Consider the following 15,441-nt stretch of genomic DNA (forward strand, 5'->3'; position numbering starts at 1 on the left):
GTACGTCCTTTGGAAGATCCAACCGTTGATCGGCTGTGGAATTCCTATATCTACCACCTCTCAAAATTTCAGGTCGATCCGACCGTCCAAACTCCGGGAATCTTCCAATTAGTGCATCACTTTTCGGATCTGTTTTCTACGCGAAAACGAATCCGACCCGAGTTCATCTTTTTTATGAACGGGATTTCGGACATCCCTTTTGAAGAAAGTTTTGTATAGGGTATTGTGTTTTGTTCCCGAACACATCCCACTAACTTTAAGATCTTTTGAACATGATCTTCAACATCATGCTGGTGTCAAAGCAGTCCGGCAATATTACTCCACGGCTGCCGACCTGAGCTAGACACGTCGTCACTTTAGCCGAGCTCAACTTCTTCGGATCATCATCTCGGCAAGCCGAGCGAGAGTCCGGCATCGCGAAGGATAAATCATCATCAACATCGCCGCCCCACAGATTACACGAAGCGGGCATACCGGCATCGCCGCACGGTCACTTCATCAAGCCGGCATCGACCACGTCACGACCTGCGTCGACAGGGCCGCACTATTGCCTCTTCAAGCTAGTGTCCATCACGCCGACCTACTTCGACTCATCGGCTGACGTCGAGGCTTCGACATCTCGGCTGGACCGGGGGCTTCGCTATCTCTTCATCAACCTACTCCGGACACTTCAGCGCCACTAGCTGACCAGCTCCGTCACGTTAGCTGAGCCGAGGGCTTTTCCTCGGCGAGTCAACCTTTACCAGCATTGCCATGCCGTCGTTTTATCGCCCATCAGGCAATGGGTGTGCGGAGCGAGTCCCAATTTTGGGAATCACCTTCCTTCGGATTGCTACAACAAATAAACCAGGTGCTATTAATCCCAGTATTTTTTGCTTGTTTGGGTTCATTTTTCCCATGGAATTATTACTCTGTTTGTCCATGATATGTACACAGGTCTATCAAATGGTGACCGCATTAACGACGGTCGCGTGGTGGTTCGATCAGTTTCCGTACATAGTCCGGCGAACGCCGCATCCGGAGCTCGGACCGACCTGTGAATTTAGGCTTTGCCACACCTTTACTACATCACGCCGACGCCCTGCACCGACATTGACTTCGGCGCCAGGCCATATTTCTTCTATTCCTCACTTTGCATAAATTATTTATTATGCAACATTTTTTTAAATTATCATTATTACTATTATCTCCGGTTTGCACTATTTTTTGTGCACAGGAAAATGATCCGGGGACTTCGGCGTCACTCTGCCGGTCTGTATTGACCGTGCTATGTCATGACTTTGGCGTGTCGAGCTCTCCGCTCCGCCACCTCGGGACCTTGCCCCGCACCAAGCTCGGACCGCGTCATCAATACCGAACACATTAACCAGCTAAGTCGGTTTCATGCTCAAAGCTTTAATTTCTAACTTGTGTTCGGTTCGACCAAGCATTATACTTTTTTGGAAAAAAGTTGCTTGTAAAAAATTTCCTTGTACAAACTTTGTTTGTGACGCATAAATTCAAATACCCAATTCATTTGGGGGCTTCCTTGATGAAGCTTTTCCAGTTGCATATGATTATACTTGTACGGCTTCATTCCTTGTTCGTGTATTACGCCACAATATGCACCATATTGACTTAAGAGATTTCCAAGATGGGTTGCCTCGCTCCTGTGTTTACCCCTACGCTCCCGATTCTTCGGCTAGGGAGTAAAGGGAGCACCTCTGCGATTGTCATGATCGGGTCGCCCGAGCCGGACCTCAGACTGGATGAAGCCGAAAGCTAGCGCTCTTATAGTTTTCAATGATGGTCGGCACACAACGGAACTCATGAGTACAAAAAATATATTGCACAAGTCTCATAATAACAATGAGCACCGAAGAAAGGTATCGGTGGGGGTACTATTTTCTTCGAAGATGCTTCTTACACTTCACGGTAATATAGTATAAGTTCCCTGAGCGCACTTTGTCTGTTACAGCCTTATGGCCTGATTGCCGGGTTATTGGAAACACCGTCGATATTCTCGACCGATGGAGTACATAACACTTTTCAGTCCTTAACCGAAGAGGGAGAACCCGACGGTCGGTTAAGACACGTTTAAAGTTCGGTTGAACATAGATATGATATAAGTACTTCGGTATATGCAATCATTCTTCTACCCAAGTCACTTGGGGGCTCTTAAGTTTATTTGAGCCGTTTTATAATAAGTGTTATTCTTCTTAGTCGTTGCAAAGTTTTATTATTATTATTTATCACTCCTTTTTTTGACACGAGTGTGCGGTCACTAGCCGGGGAGCCTAATTTCTCTCTCAAAGCCGCTAGAGTTTATTTTGCTAAACCGGCCTGATGAGAAGTACTACGCCCTCGGGATAGGAGGTTGAAGCCGTAGGCTGACCCGCTCGAAGTCTTGAGATAGGATGTATCATGTTAAAGCACGACAGAAGCACTTCTTTTTTCTAAGACCAACTTTCGGATTGGCACCGAACACTTGATATTTTTCGGACGTCATGTTTTTACTGACGTTTCTTGGTTTTCCAAGCTTTTTGGCACTTTTAAACTATTTGTGCTTTTCCAGCATTAGTCTCGCAGTGCAACGCCGGACACCTTTAGGGATTCGGCAAAAACATTCTTAGATATTGCTATATATGCATCGGTTTCGAATTGTGTCTTCGGTCAATAGTTGGGTTGCCCGGCTCCTGCACTTGCTTCCTATGTTCCGTTTTGTTCGGCTAGGCGTGCAAAGGGAGAACCACTGTGATTGTGCTTCCAGCTCACATGGTTAAGCACCTCAGTGGAGAAAGCCGAAAACTGACTTTCACAATAAGCGTAAACTGGTCAGTGATCCAATGACTATGTTAAATGATGGGCCGTTCATAACATTGGCCGAAGTGTTTACGGCTTGTCGCCGAACACTACCGGGGGCTATTAACTGGCCTACCAAACTAAATCCTCAATATTTTGCTCTTACATTAGAGCTAAGGTTTAATGATCATGCTTAGCATGACAACCCAAAGAAAGGAACCGATAGCGGGACTATTTTCTTTGGAAGACATTTCTTCTGTTAAACAGTAATATAACTCTCTACGTACCTTTGTTTATAAAACCGTATGGCCAGATTGCCTTGTTTGTTGTAAATCTTTGCCCTCATAAAGGCTTTATGAAGTAGGACAAACACTCCTCAGCTACTGGCCGAGGAGGTGGAAGCCGATGGTAGGTCAACAAAGTTTTGTACAATGCGGATCTGAGCATTAATGACGTAAAGTACTTGGATACATAGAGTCATTACACATAATTTGTGATTTTACTATGGATATTGATCCTTAATTCGGCCACCCGTGCCCGCATTAAGGCTCGGGGGCTACTGGGCTTCGGGCTTATTATTTACAAATATTAAAGGGGCACATTGATCCCCTGATCTGGTGTTACCACCCGACCAGTGTCTCGGGGGCTACTGCATTGCTTGTCCAATGCAGAAAATTTTATGTGCAATATTGTTTCTGAGGATATTTTGATCCTCAGGTTGGTCGGCCGCACCCAACCTGAGTCTCGAGGACTGAGCACGCCGCTTTTAGTGTCCCGAAGTACTCTGCCGAGTTTGGACTTGATCCTCAGGCCGATTTTGCAAATCAACCTGAGTCTCAGCGGCTACTGGGATCAGCGGTCTTACGTCGTCCTTCAGGTGCATCTCAGGTTTTAGACCGATACACACCTTGAGGGCTACTGGCTATATATCTCGGCAGAGAATAAATTGCACCAATAAAAAATATTCACAAAAATCGGCCCACATTCGGGGTGGTGCACCACCTCGGAAGCAGCCCGGCATAAAGCTCGGGTGCTAGTGGCTGGCTCCATAAAGGGCATTTCCGGCATTAAGCTCAGCTAAAATCCTTCAAACTTCTTTGAACCAAGGTGATTTACGACACCTCGGATATAGTCCGGCGTTGGAGCTCGGATACAGTCCGGCATTGGAGCTCGGATATACAGTCCGGCGTAGGAGCTCGGATACATAGTCCGGCGTTGGAGCTCGAATACATTCCGGCGTTAGAGCTGGGAAGCGGTCTGGCGTTGGTGCTCGGTTGCAAAAGATACCTCGAATACAGTCCGGCGTTAGAGCTCGGACGCAAGAGGACGCTACCGCCCGGGAACAACTTCAAACCCGAGGTGTGGCATAAAAATAACAAGGCATTGATAAAGGCCGGAAACTTAAAGGGGCTCCTCGGATACCCGACGTGTAAACTCGTCTTATGCATTTCGGCGATCCTCAAGATCGAAGATAAAGAAGATTTGTTGAACCAGTTTTCAAGACCGACGACCGAAGATGAAGAACAGTTCGGAAGAATCGAGGAGCGTCCCTAACTTGAAGACCGGTTTAGGGGGCTACTGACGGTGTCCTGGACTAGGGGGTACTCACCACGTCGTCTCCCGATCTATTAGATTGGGCTGAGGCCCCCCATGGCCATATACTCATGGGCCAGTTCGGACAGCTGCCGCATACAAGGAAGATTCCACAAAGACTTGGCGATCAAGACAAGGACTTCTCCCCACCGGCGTATTTGGCTAGGACTCTTGTTAACCTAGGCCTCTGGTGCATTATATAAACCAGGGCCAGGCTAGTCGATAGAAGACACAATATACAATCATACCATAGGCTAGCTTCTAGGGTTTAGCCTCTCCAATCTCGTGGTAGATCTACTCTTGTACTACCCATATCATCAATATTAATCAAGCAGGACGTACGGTTTTACCTCCATCAAGAGGGCCCGAAACTGGGTAAAACTTCGTGTCCCTTGCCTCCTGTTACCATCCGGCCTAGACGCACAGTTCGGGACCCCCTACCCGAGATCCGCCGGTTTTGACACCGACACCCATCACTTGGCCCTTCGTGGTCAGGGGGCTTGACATGGTCGGACCCCTTAAAGGGGGAACCCATAAGAAAAAATACTTACTGGTCATGGTGGATAAATTCACCAAATGGATAGAAGCCAAACCTGTCAAAACGGTTGAATCCGGACCGGTGATAGACTTCATATCTGGGTTGTACACCGTTATGGCGTCCCCCACAGTATCATCACTGACAACGGCACGAATTTTACAGTCGACGAGGTGAAACTCTGGTGCAGCAATATGGGCATCAAGCTCGACTATGCTTATGTCTATCACCCGCAAACTAAGGGTCAAGTTGAGAGAGCAAATGGTCTTATCATGAGCGGCATTAAACCCAGGCTAGTGCGGTCCTTAACGGAATCAAACACACACTGGGTAGAGGAGCTTGACTCCGTACTATGGGGGCTGTGGACCACGCCGAATCGCACTACCGGATACACACCGTTCTTTATGGTGTACGGCGCAGAGGCGGTTCTGCCTTGCGACATAATTCATGACTCACCTCGAGTGCGCATGTACAAAGAAAAAGAGGCCGAGCTCGATCGGTAGGACAGTTTGGACGCCCTGGAGGAGGAGCATGATGTGGCAAAGGCCCGTTCCGCATTTTATTAGCAACAGGCTCGAAGGTATCACAACAGAGAAGTATGGGCCAAAACCTACAACGTTGGCGAACTAGTTCTACGCCTGCCGGAGAAGAAAAAGAACAAGCTCAAGCCCAAATGGGAAGGTCCCTTCATTATTGACCAGGTTCTGACCGGTGGAACGTACCGTCTGCGGGATGCATCGGATAATCGAATCGAGCCAAACCCATGGAACGCAGCCAGACTCTGAAGATTCTACGCCTAGCGCCAGACTATATGTTCGTCTCCTCACCCCCGTCAATTTTTTGCATATTTGTTTTTTTCCCTCTTCCTCTTTTTTTTCTCATCCCGGCCCTAAAAGACTAAACTTGTGTCTTGATTGCACAATCGCGCCGCGCTTGCCGCGCTCATTATACCTGGGGGCTTCTTACACAGAAGCTTAATATATTATTTTTCTGGGCTTTATGTCCCGCACATGTGTCATTCTTCCGCATGTACCTTTTTTCGTCATTATATGCATTGATATGACTTAAGTTTTGGCCAAGCTGGGTTGCCTGGCTCTTGTATTTATGCCTTACGTTCCCGTTAATTCGGCTAGGGCATAAGGGGAGCACCTCTGTGATTATTACTGCCGGGTCAGCCGAATGTGTACCTCAGACTGGGTGAAGCCGAAAGCTAGCATTCTTAAGGGAATATTCGGTCGGTGAACAAAAGATGACTTTTATTTAATTTGAAAAAATGCCCCCAGATGTTTACAGCCTGCGTTCCTTTTTGCAGTTCGGACATGCACATTAGGGCATGCGTACCCAGGGAAATGAACCCTTAACGAAACTATTCTCCCTGGAAGATGTTTCTTACTACCCATGTAATATAACATAGCTAGTTGGGTGCTTGTCTTTTCAAGCACTTATGACCCCTATGCCTAGTTTCCATACATACCCTAGTTTTTATAAAATCGAGCTGGTATTCGGATACACTCCGGACTATCGGGTCCAGAGGTCGAAGCGAAAAGGTCCACCATGACAAATGATTTACAATCCGGCTAGGGACATTACATATGTCACTTGAAGTACACAGTCACTAAGACTAATTCAATTCTTCTTCTATACCATCCAACAGGCTGTCTATCCTACAATCCTGTTGTGAATATTTGCGGCTAATTCTACTTGATCATACACTAAACTGACGGGGATCTCCTTCCCATCAGGCCCCACAGGTCCGACCTCGGCCATGTGGTTTGGGTCCGCTTTTGTGTATCGCGTCTTCACCATAGCCCAGGCTTCCCTCGCACCTTGTCGGCAAGCTGATATCTTTCGTAATCAGAAGCGCCGCCGTGCTCCCTTGAGATTCTCTACAAGCTCTCCCATGCCTCCTGGTAGGGATGCGGACGGCCACAAGGCTTGGGCAATACCCTGCATCACCTGCCGAACTTGCTCGTGCAGTTGTGAGAGCTCTGGTAGAAGATCACCCGAAGACCCGGGCATCTCTTCTGCGGGATGACCCATCAGCATACCTGCAGACACAACTCTGTTAGTCGGCTTCGTCGCCGAACTCCTTTAAAAGTTCGTTCAAGAACTTACTAATAATGCCGCACCGAAGCCGCTTATTCTCCTTTACGGAGTCCGCCAGCTGGGCCCGGACATCTTTCAGTTCCTCGCCCGGTCGGGTATTTGCGTCTTGGAGATTGTTTTTCTCCTGCCTGACTCGCATAAGCACGCGCTCACCAGCATTTAGCGGTCGATCAGCACGTGCCGCATTCACCACTACGGCCTCCGGACTCACTCTAGGGTCACCTGCAACATCTATTGTTAGATTTGCATACATGCCGCATACTATCTGGTACCTGTCTTCTTTGCAAGGGAAACAGGTGTTACCAGAGGGACCCTTCTCGGACTCCCTCAACGCGGCAACAGCGGCCCCTAGCTGGGCCTTGCACTCTTCCAGCTCTTGAGACAATTGGGAATTCTTCTCCGTGAGAACCTATTCAAATAAATGATCCTTAAATCAGTTGTGTCAACTGTTTCAAGTCTCAGGGGCTACTAATATATATAATTGTCAGATTTACTTACCCATATATCCCTTACATACTGATCCGTGGCTCTGGCTAGACCATTTTGAGCAGCACGGATGTACGCGTCTCCGGAATTGAAGGCATCAAATGCCTCTGGTGAGAAACAAGCGTCACAGAGTACGGCCTGGCGACGCCTGTGATTCATGGTGCTCTCCACTTCCGAATTTGTAGCGGATAGTCTGTCCGCATCCTCAGTAGGAAGAACATCCGGCGTCTGGCTTGCATTAGCTTCCGCCTCTATGTCCGGCCCTGGAGCCCGACTAGTCGAGGCGTGATCGGCAGCCTCTCCGGATATAGTCCGGCGGGCGTTTTTTCTAGGAAACACGGATGTCGTTGTATTTTTAGCAAGATGACGACCACGGAATGAGGTTTTGTGTTATAGCTCAGTGCTGGTGTCTCCATCCTGACCGCCTTCCTTTTTTGCCTACCTGGCTTCGGTGCCTCTTGTTGGCGAGTTGCTGCAGGTTCGGCACGGCGTCCCGAAGGCCTTCCCTGTAAGACACCATACGTGTACGGTAGGTGAAGTGCATAAAAGGGGAACCTTTTTTGGGAGTTGGGACTTTGGTTTTTCTTATGTGCGACGCAGGGAGTAGTCCCGGATAGTCGGCCGTTATGGCCACCATGGCGTCATCGCAGCTCAATTGATAGATTGCCTGTCTATCAGCTCCACGAATATGTCCGGATCCTTTTCAAGTCCGGGATCGAGGGCCCGGTCAGGATCCTCGGGTTGTGGAGATGGGCTGTTGACCTCCTTTATCGCTTTTCGCAGTTCCTGCCATGAAATGGCAAGGTGAGTACCTACGATGAAGAGTGCGGGAAGGTTGAGAGTGAAAAGGGTACAACTCACCCAGCTTGGAGGGTTGTACATGAAGAATCTGTCCCGTGGTTTAATGTGGATGAACTCCTCTTCCTCTTCCTTGAATAACTCAGACAGAACTTTTGCTAAAGTAGTAGGTGAGTCCGGTCCCTTGCGCCCGCAACGGGTGGCATCGTCTTCCCCATTAAAACACCACATGGGGTGCCCTCGATATTGAAGTGGATGCACCCCCCGCATTATGCATATTGACATAACCTCGATTATTGTCAACCCTGATTGAGCCAACGCTTTTATCCGGTTCATCAGATAAAGGACTTCTCTGTTATCTTCCTCCTGGGGACTCCGTGGGCGCCAACTTTGATGTTTCTTCAGAGGAGCATTGTCGAACTCAGGAAGACCTAGCCGAACAGGTCTGGAAGAGGGACGTCCTCAATGTAAAACCACTCCGAAGGCCAGTCTTCGGACGTCTTCTTTGAAGTATCGGACGGGTATCCGGTCTCGGCGATGCGCCATATTTCGGCTCCGCCCACTTAATAAAGTGACCCCTTCTGTGTGCGGGGCACAAGGAAGAATAGCCTTTTCCACAGCTTGAAATGAGCCTCGCAGCCCAAAAATAACTCGCAAATGGCAACATAGCCGGCGATGTGTAATATGGAAGCAGGGGTGAAATTATGCAACTGGAGGCCGTAAAACTCCAGGAGTCCGCGGAGGAACGGATGAATTGGAAATCCGAGTCCCCTTAGTAAGTAAGAGACAAGGCATACCCGCTCCCCCTTGGAGGGATTGGGGAAGCTCTCTACTTGCTCCCCGCCATTATAAGTGGCGAGCCCGGCTCGGACGGGGACCATATACGCCGGAGGGAGAAATCCCTGGGTCTACAACTCTACTAATCGGTCATGCGAGACGGAACACTTCTCCCAATCGCCGGGCTTCGTGCTACGGGAGCGAGAGGAGGAGCTGCGGTGGCTGGCCATGATGGAATGGATTTTTCCGAGCGCGCTCTGATGGATTCTCGCTGTGGGAAGATGGTGTGGATTGGATCTAAGAATCCCCATCCCTTTAATAGACGATTTATTTACTTGACTAGGGGGGGCGAATGTAAAAACGCCCTGGCTCCTCGCATTCGCTCGACACATGGAAGATAGCTCTTATTGGGCGCAGAAGCCAAGAAGTCCAACATTTATGGGAGCCGGACACTACTTAATAGATATTCAAGATTTGGAGAAAAACCCGCCTTGAAATGCCGAAGACAATACTGCGCGTCGGACTCAACGTCATTAAAGTCTGGTTCGGGGGCTACTGAGGGAGTCCTGGATTAGGGGGTCTCCGGACAGCCGGACTATATCCTTTGGCCGGACTGTTGGACTATGAAGATACAAGAATTAAGATTTCGTCCCGTATCCGGATGAGACTTTACTTGGCGTGGAAGGCAAGCTAGACAATATAGATATGTAAATCTCCTCCCTTGTAACCGACTTTGTGTAACCCTAGCCCCCTCCGGTGTCTATATAAACCGGAGGGTTTAGTCCGTAGGACAACATACAATCATATCATAGGCTAGCTTCTAGGGTTTAGCCTCTACGATCTCGTGGTAGATCAACTCTTGTAATACTCATATCATTAAGAACAATCAAGCAGAACGTAGGGTATTACCTCCATCAAAAGGGTCCGAACCTGAGTAACATCGTGTCCCCTGCTTCCTGTTACCATCCACCTTAGACGCACAGTTCGGGACCCCCTACCCGAGATCCACCGGTTTCGACACCAACAACGACACTTACCACGCAAGCCAAAAATGGTGTCAACAAACAAAACATAACGTGGTAGACAGTACAGGTTCGCACTGCAAGCAATAGGTGAATCAATTGGAGAGAACTTAAGTTTACAACAAACACGCATGAAGTCGTGAAATGAACCTACTGCGGATGCTCCTTGAGACTAAGGAGGGTTTTGAAGATGCCTACAAGCACGCCGGCGATGGAGAGCACGGCGGCTATGGTCTTGAAGTTTCTGTAGAGAAACTTATGAACAGCAATCCTCACAGGCCTTTCACGCCTGTAATGTTCAACTTCCTCCAAGATGGAGTAGTAGCGTCGGCCGAGGCGCATGTGGCGAGTGAGGCCCTTGAAGAAGCCTAGCACCTCTTGGTTGCTGAAGAAGCTGCGCAGGAGGTGCTTTGCTCGCAGCTGGTGCACGTCCTCCTCCTTGTCCATGAGCATCGCCAGGAGTGAGAGGTACGAGCTAACCACGAAACCATCCGAGGGATAGCTGGTGGACGTGCAGGCCTCAAAGGCCGCCATGTTGACGAGCCAGCAAGCAGTGCAATCGCTGAGGAACAATGGCGTCAGCGACAACGCACCGGCGAGGGGTCCTTTACGGATGCTCATGTCTGCGAACCATCTCTTGTCGCTGGCGGTCAACTTGACACCGATTTCCGACAGCTCGGTCGCACCACTAGCTAGCGCACGGCATCGGCGCTTGTAGCTAGGATCCTCGGGGGGCATGGCACCTATCTGATAGTATCTGAACAGCCCAAGGAGATGTGGCGGCCTGTACCTCTGGAACTCATCTTCGGAGAGTCTAACTCTCAAGTCTGAAACTGAGATGGCCTCAAAATCGAACGATAGGTTATAAACAAACCTGTACACAGGAACAATATTATTGGTGAAAGCCATGAGAGCCTCCAGCACCAACCAAGGTAGTTGGTTCTCCAGCAGAAAGATGTCCCTCAGCATGCAAGGCCCGGTGGACAGGGTCATCCGATTTGTCAGAAGAGCACATAACATATCAAAGGTAATATAGCGCAGCAGGAAGCAACCATCGAGGAACATCATTGCCGCAAATTCGGCGTTACTGAAACCCGCGATCGCATCTTCAGCGTAGCAGCAGCGGACTTGGCCGATGATGGAGAGGATCTTGTCGTACATTTCCTCAACCGAGTGGCCCGACTCTGCGCAAAAGTAGTGCGCCGCCGCGTGCTTGACCTCCTCCATTTCTTGCAGCTGGGGTGAGCCATGGTGGTACGGGCCGAGGGCCACGAAGCTCGGGATGATGTAGCGGCCGCCTTTGCCGCCGACTCCCTTCAGGCCACGCGGGAACCTATGAATCTTGGTTCCAATCCTGGAGAAATCGGTTTCAAGTCTCTCAGTCGTCTTCCTGACCAGCTCTTGGATATGTACTAAGGTTTCTGATGTGGCTTCCATGGCCTGTTTTTAGTTTTAAATCAGAGGATCAGATCGAGAGGGAGAGTGGAAACACCCCATGCTCTACCAGGCTTTATGAGAACCATGATACTCGTATGAGCTAACCTTGGCGTTTACTTTCATGATAAACGGAACTCAACGGAACCCTGTATTTCTTTAAGTTATCATTCTACCACCGGCGGCTTTTGTTTAAGCAACACCATTTTTTTAAGACAGACAGCTTTTGGTTTGTGATTGGAGGAATACAGACGACTTCTAGAAGTCTTTCAACATGGGAGATACGAAAATCCATGCAGTCTAATGATCTAATTTGTGCTTCTCTTCATGTAAGGTCTAATGATATAATTTTCAGGCTACATAGTACTCCCTCCGTTGTGTCAAAAACGTTTTTATATTATGGGACGAAGGAAGTATATAACTATAAACCATGAAGTCTTGTTTTTCTTTGGACCACCGGCGGCTTTAGTTCGATCCAAGACAATTTTCTAAGAAAGACACCTAGCTTCTGGTTTGTGATTGGAGGAATACAGACGACTTTTACTTGTGAATTGATGAATCCAGACGACTTGGGAATGAATCATCCAGCCGATACCTGCTTTATTACTGTTGTATTTAATCGATTTACAGGCAGGTACTAGCATTGTAAGCAAGGAATACGTGAGCAACAAGGAGATTGTGCAGTCCTTCCCAATGGTGTGAAGGTGTAGGTGAAGAAAATAAGCTCTCATTTAGTACAATTATTTGAGATGGTTATCCTAGGTGCATGTATTTAAAATAGTTTGAAAAGGCTAACAAGGGTGGGAGTGTATGCCTTAACGTGGTTGCTATGGCTATTAGAAATGATTTGGTTTTTATGACAAAAATGCTTCTCCTCTACATGTTATTTTTCGATATAAGCACTCGCTTCATACGTGGCCTACGGTACAAGAGTACCAATCATTGTTCAAGGTGGTGCGTACATGGTTGGAGCAAGTGACTACGGAGGTTTTTTCCTGACATGCATGCATGGGTGGCAGCATAACCTCTAGATAGATCCACCCCCACTTTTGGCATAGGCATAGTGTGGGTCCACGGGACGGTTTTGTTTGATTTTTTTTGTCAGACTTATCAGGATGATTGTTTGTGTGCATCTTAGTTATGCACAAACCGGTGTTACTTGTTATGCTTTGTATCTTCTTCACGCTATATTTTTAGATAATAAAGCCGACTGTGTATTCAACGCGTATCATAATCAGTGTGTGACACTTCAATAATTTTACTATAGTTTTAAGTGGTCATTTGATAACAACATACCTAGTGTCAAAAATTACCTACCACGTTTACATTTTTGAAAAATTCTTAAAACCATAATTTCAACGTAGCAGTGTTCGGTAATAAGCAGACGCTGTTAGTCTGTATTTAGTAGAAGCGTTTAAGGAAACTGAACGCTTCTAGTTGTAAGATTAGGGAAACCACACGTTGTGGTGCCTTGTATTGATCAATATATATAGGTTACAAGGCAGAGTTCGTATTGTACAATATACGGACACCTATACAAGGACTACACATATACAACCATATAACTATACAGAAAACAATACGGTTATATATTCTAACACCCTCCCTCAGTCGTAAACGGGCGTCGGCGAATGTTAAGACTGTCCCGAAAATCCAAAAAGAGAGGAGATGGCAATCCTTTGGTGAAATGTCTGCAAATTGAGAAGAACTCGGAACGTGAAGAACCCGGACCTCGCCTGTGGTGACACGGTCGCGCACAAAGTGTAAATCGATCTCCACATGCTTGGTGCACTGATGATGAACGGGATTCTGTGTCATGCAAACAGAGCTCACATTGTCACAAAACACCACAATGGCACCAGTCACCGGTCGGTGAAGCTCCTGAAGAAGCTGTCGTAACCAACATGTTTCAGCCACGACATTTGCAACTGCCCTGTATTCGGCCTCGGCTGGAGCGAGAGACCGTGTGCTGCCGCTTAGCAGACCACGACACCAGGTTAGTGCCAAGAAAGACACAATAACCTGAGGTAGACTGGCGAGTGTTAGGGCAACCTGCCCAATCAGTGTCTGAATAGGCCAGCAATTTGTTGGAGCTGCGTCGAAACAAAGTGAGGCCATGGCTGGCGGATATAGCGAAGCACACGCTTCACAAGCAGCAAATGATTAGCCCGAGGATCATGCATATGAAGACAAATCTGCTGCACAGCATAAGAGATGTCCGACCGAGTGAACTTGAGGTACTGAAGACCGCCTGCAATACTACGATACTCGATGGGATCTATAACTGGATCACTGGACTTGGCTGAAAGTTTGGAGGTAGTATCAACGGGAGTAGAGATGGGTTTGCACTGCAACATGCTAGCTCTGTCAAGAAGATCCAATGCATACTTCTCCTGTGAGAGGAACAAATTGTCCTTGCTGCGTGTGACAGAGATGCCCAGAAAATGATGAAGATCACCCATATCTGTCATACTGAATTCGGTACGAAGAGAGGCAATCAAACTGTGCAACAATGTCTAGGAAGATGCGGTCAGGATAATATCATCCACATAGAGCAGGAGATAGGCCATGTCAGCACCAGCCGATAGACAAACAACGAGCTGTCGGACTTGGAGCCAATGAAACCAACCGATGCAATGAACGAAGCAAACCGCTGAAACCATGCTCGAGGCGCCTGTTTCAAACCATAGAGTGATTTGTTGAGACGATAAACCTTATCAGGGAAATTAGGATCAGTGAACCCAGAAGGCTGACGAGCATAAACAGTCTCGATGAGAGTGCCATTGAGGAACGCATTCTTGACGTCAAGCTGATGAATAGACCAGTCACTAGAGAGAGCAAGAGAGAGCACTGTTCGAATAGTGGATGGCTTAACGACCGGGCTGAAAGTTTCATCAAAATCGATACCTTCTCGCTGAGTAAATCCACGAAGCACCTAACGAGCTTTGTAGCGATCCAAAGAACCATCAGACTTCATCTTGTGACGGTAGATCCACTTACCAATACCAATGTTAGCATTGCGAGGTGGATCAACGAGGTCCCAAGTATTGTTGGAGAGAAGAGCACCATACTCCTCAACCATAGCGGAATGCTAATTTGGATCCTTGAGAGCACCATGATAAGTCTTCGGTATTGGAGATAAACCCTCAACATGAAGATCAAATATCTTTTTCGACTGCACAATGCCCTGTTTAGTACGAGTGGCCATGGCGTGGGATGGTGGCGGTGGAGGGGCCCGCGGCCGGCGGGTCCGGGGTGGATCCACAGCAGCAGGAGCTGGCGACGGCGTTGCCGGCGGTGACGCTGCTGCAGTAGGAGAAGGACTCCCATCAGGGCCGCCATCGGGGCTCCCGGCAGGGCGCTCGGCAGAAGCCCGTGCCCCAGGCGACCGGGGCGAGGTCGGTGGCGGCGACCGACGCGAAGTCGATGGCGGCGACCATGAAGGGGACCGTGGCGGCGGCGACGGCGATCGTGGCGGCGACCGTGGGGTCACGTCCAGTGTCACCGTGCCTGGCACGGTGAACGGCATCAACGAGACCGGCTGCTCAGTACCCTGCAAAAAACCATAAGTGTGCAAGGAAGGAGTAGGAGTTGACGAAGATGGAGTGGAGGCAAAGGGAAAGGTTGACTCATCGAACACTACATGACGAGAGATGATGATCTTTTGGGTGGAACGATCAAGGCAACGATAGCCATGATGCCGTGATGGGTACCCTAGAAACACGCATGGCACGGAGCGAGGCGCAAGTTTGTGTGGAGCAACGGCTGTGGTGTTGGGGTAACATAGACATCCGAAAACCCGAAGACCAGCATAGGCAGGATCTACGCCAAGTAATGCACGAAAAGGAATACGATCCGAGATTGCCTTGGAAGGCAGCCGATTATGCAACATAACGGCGGTGTGAATAG

The 15,441-nt window shown here is 48.5% G+C and overlaps 1 protein-coding gene across 1 annotated transcript; it reads right to left on the reverse strand.

Annotated features, from left to right (window-relative positions):
- Nucleotides 1-10,213: 10,213 nt before the first annotated feature.
- Nucleotides 10,214-11,603, reverse strand: LOC125524587 (UPF0481 protein At3g47200-like). Its single transcript, XM_048689623.1, has one exon. It carries the CDS (start codon nucleotides 11,533-11,535, stop codon nucleotides 10,249-10,251), a length of 1,287 nt encoding a protein of 428 aa, XP_048545580.1. The 5' UTR covers nucleotides 11,536-11,603; the 3' UTR covers nucleotides 10,214-10,248.
- Nucleotides 11,604-15,441: the final 3,838 nt, after the last annotated feature.

The sequence above is a fragment of the Triticum urartu genome, chromosome 7 (assembly GCF_003073215.2).
Source record: "Triticum urartu cultivar G1812 chromosome 7, Tu2.1, whole genome shotgun sequence".
In the NCBI taxonomy this organism is placed as follows: domain Eukaryota; kingdom Viridiplantae; phylum Streptophyta; class Magnoliopsida; order Poales; family Poaceae; genus Triticum; species Triticum urartu.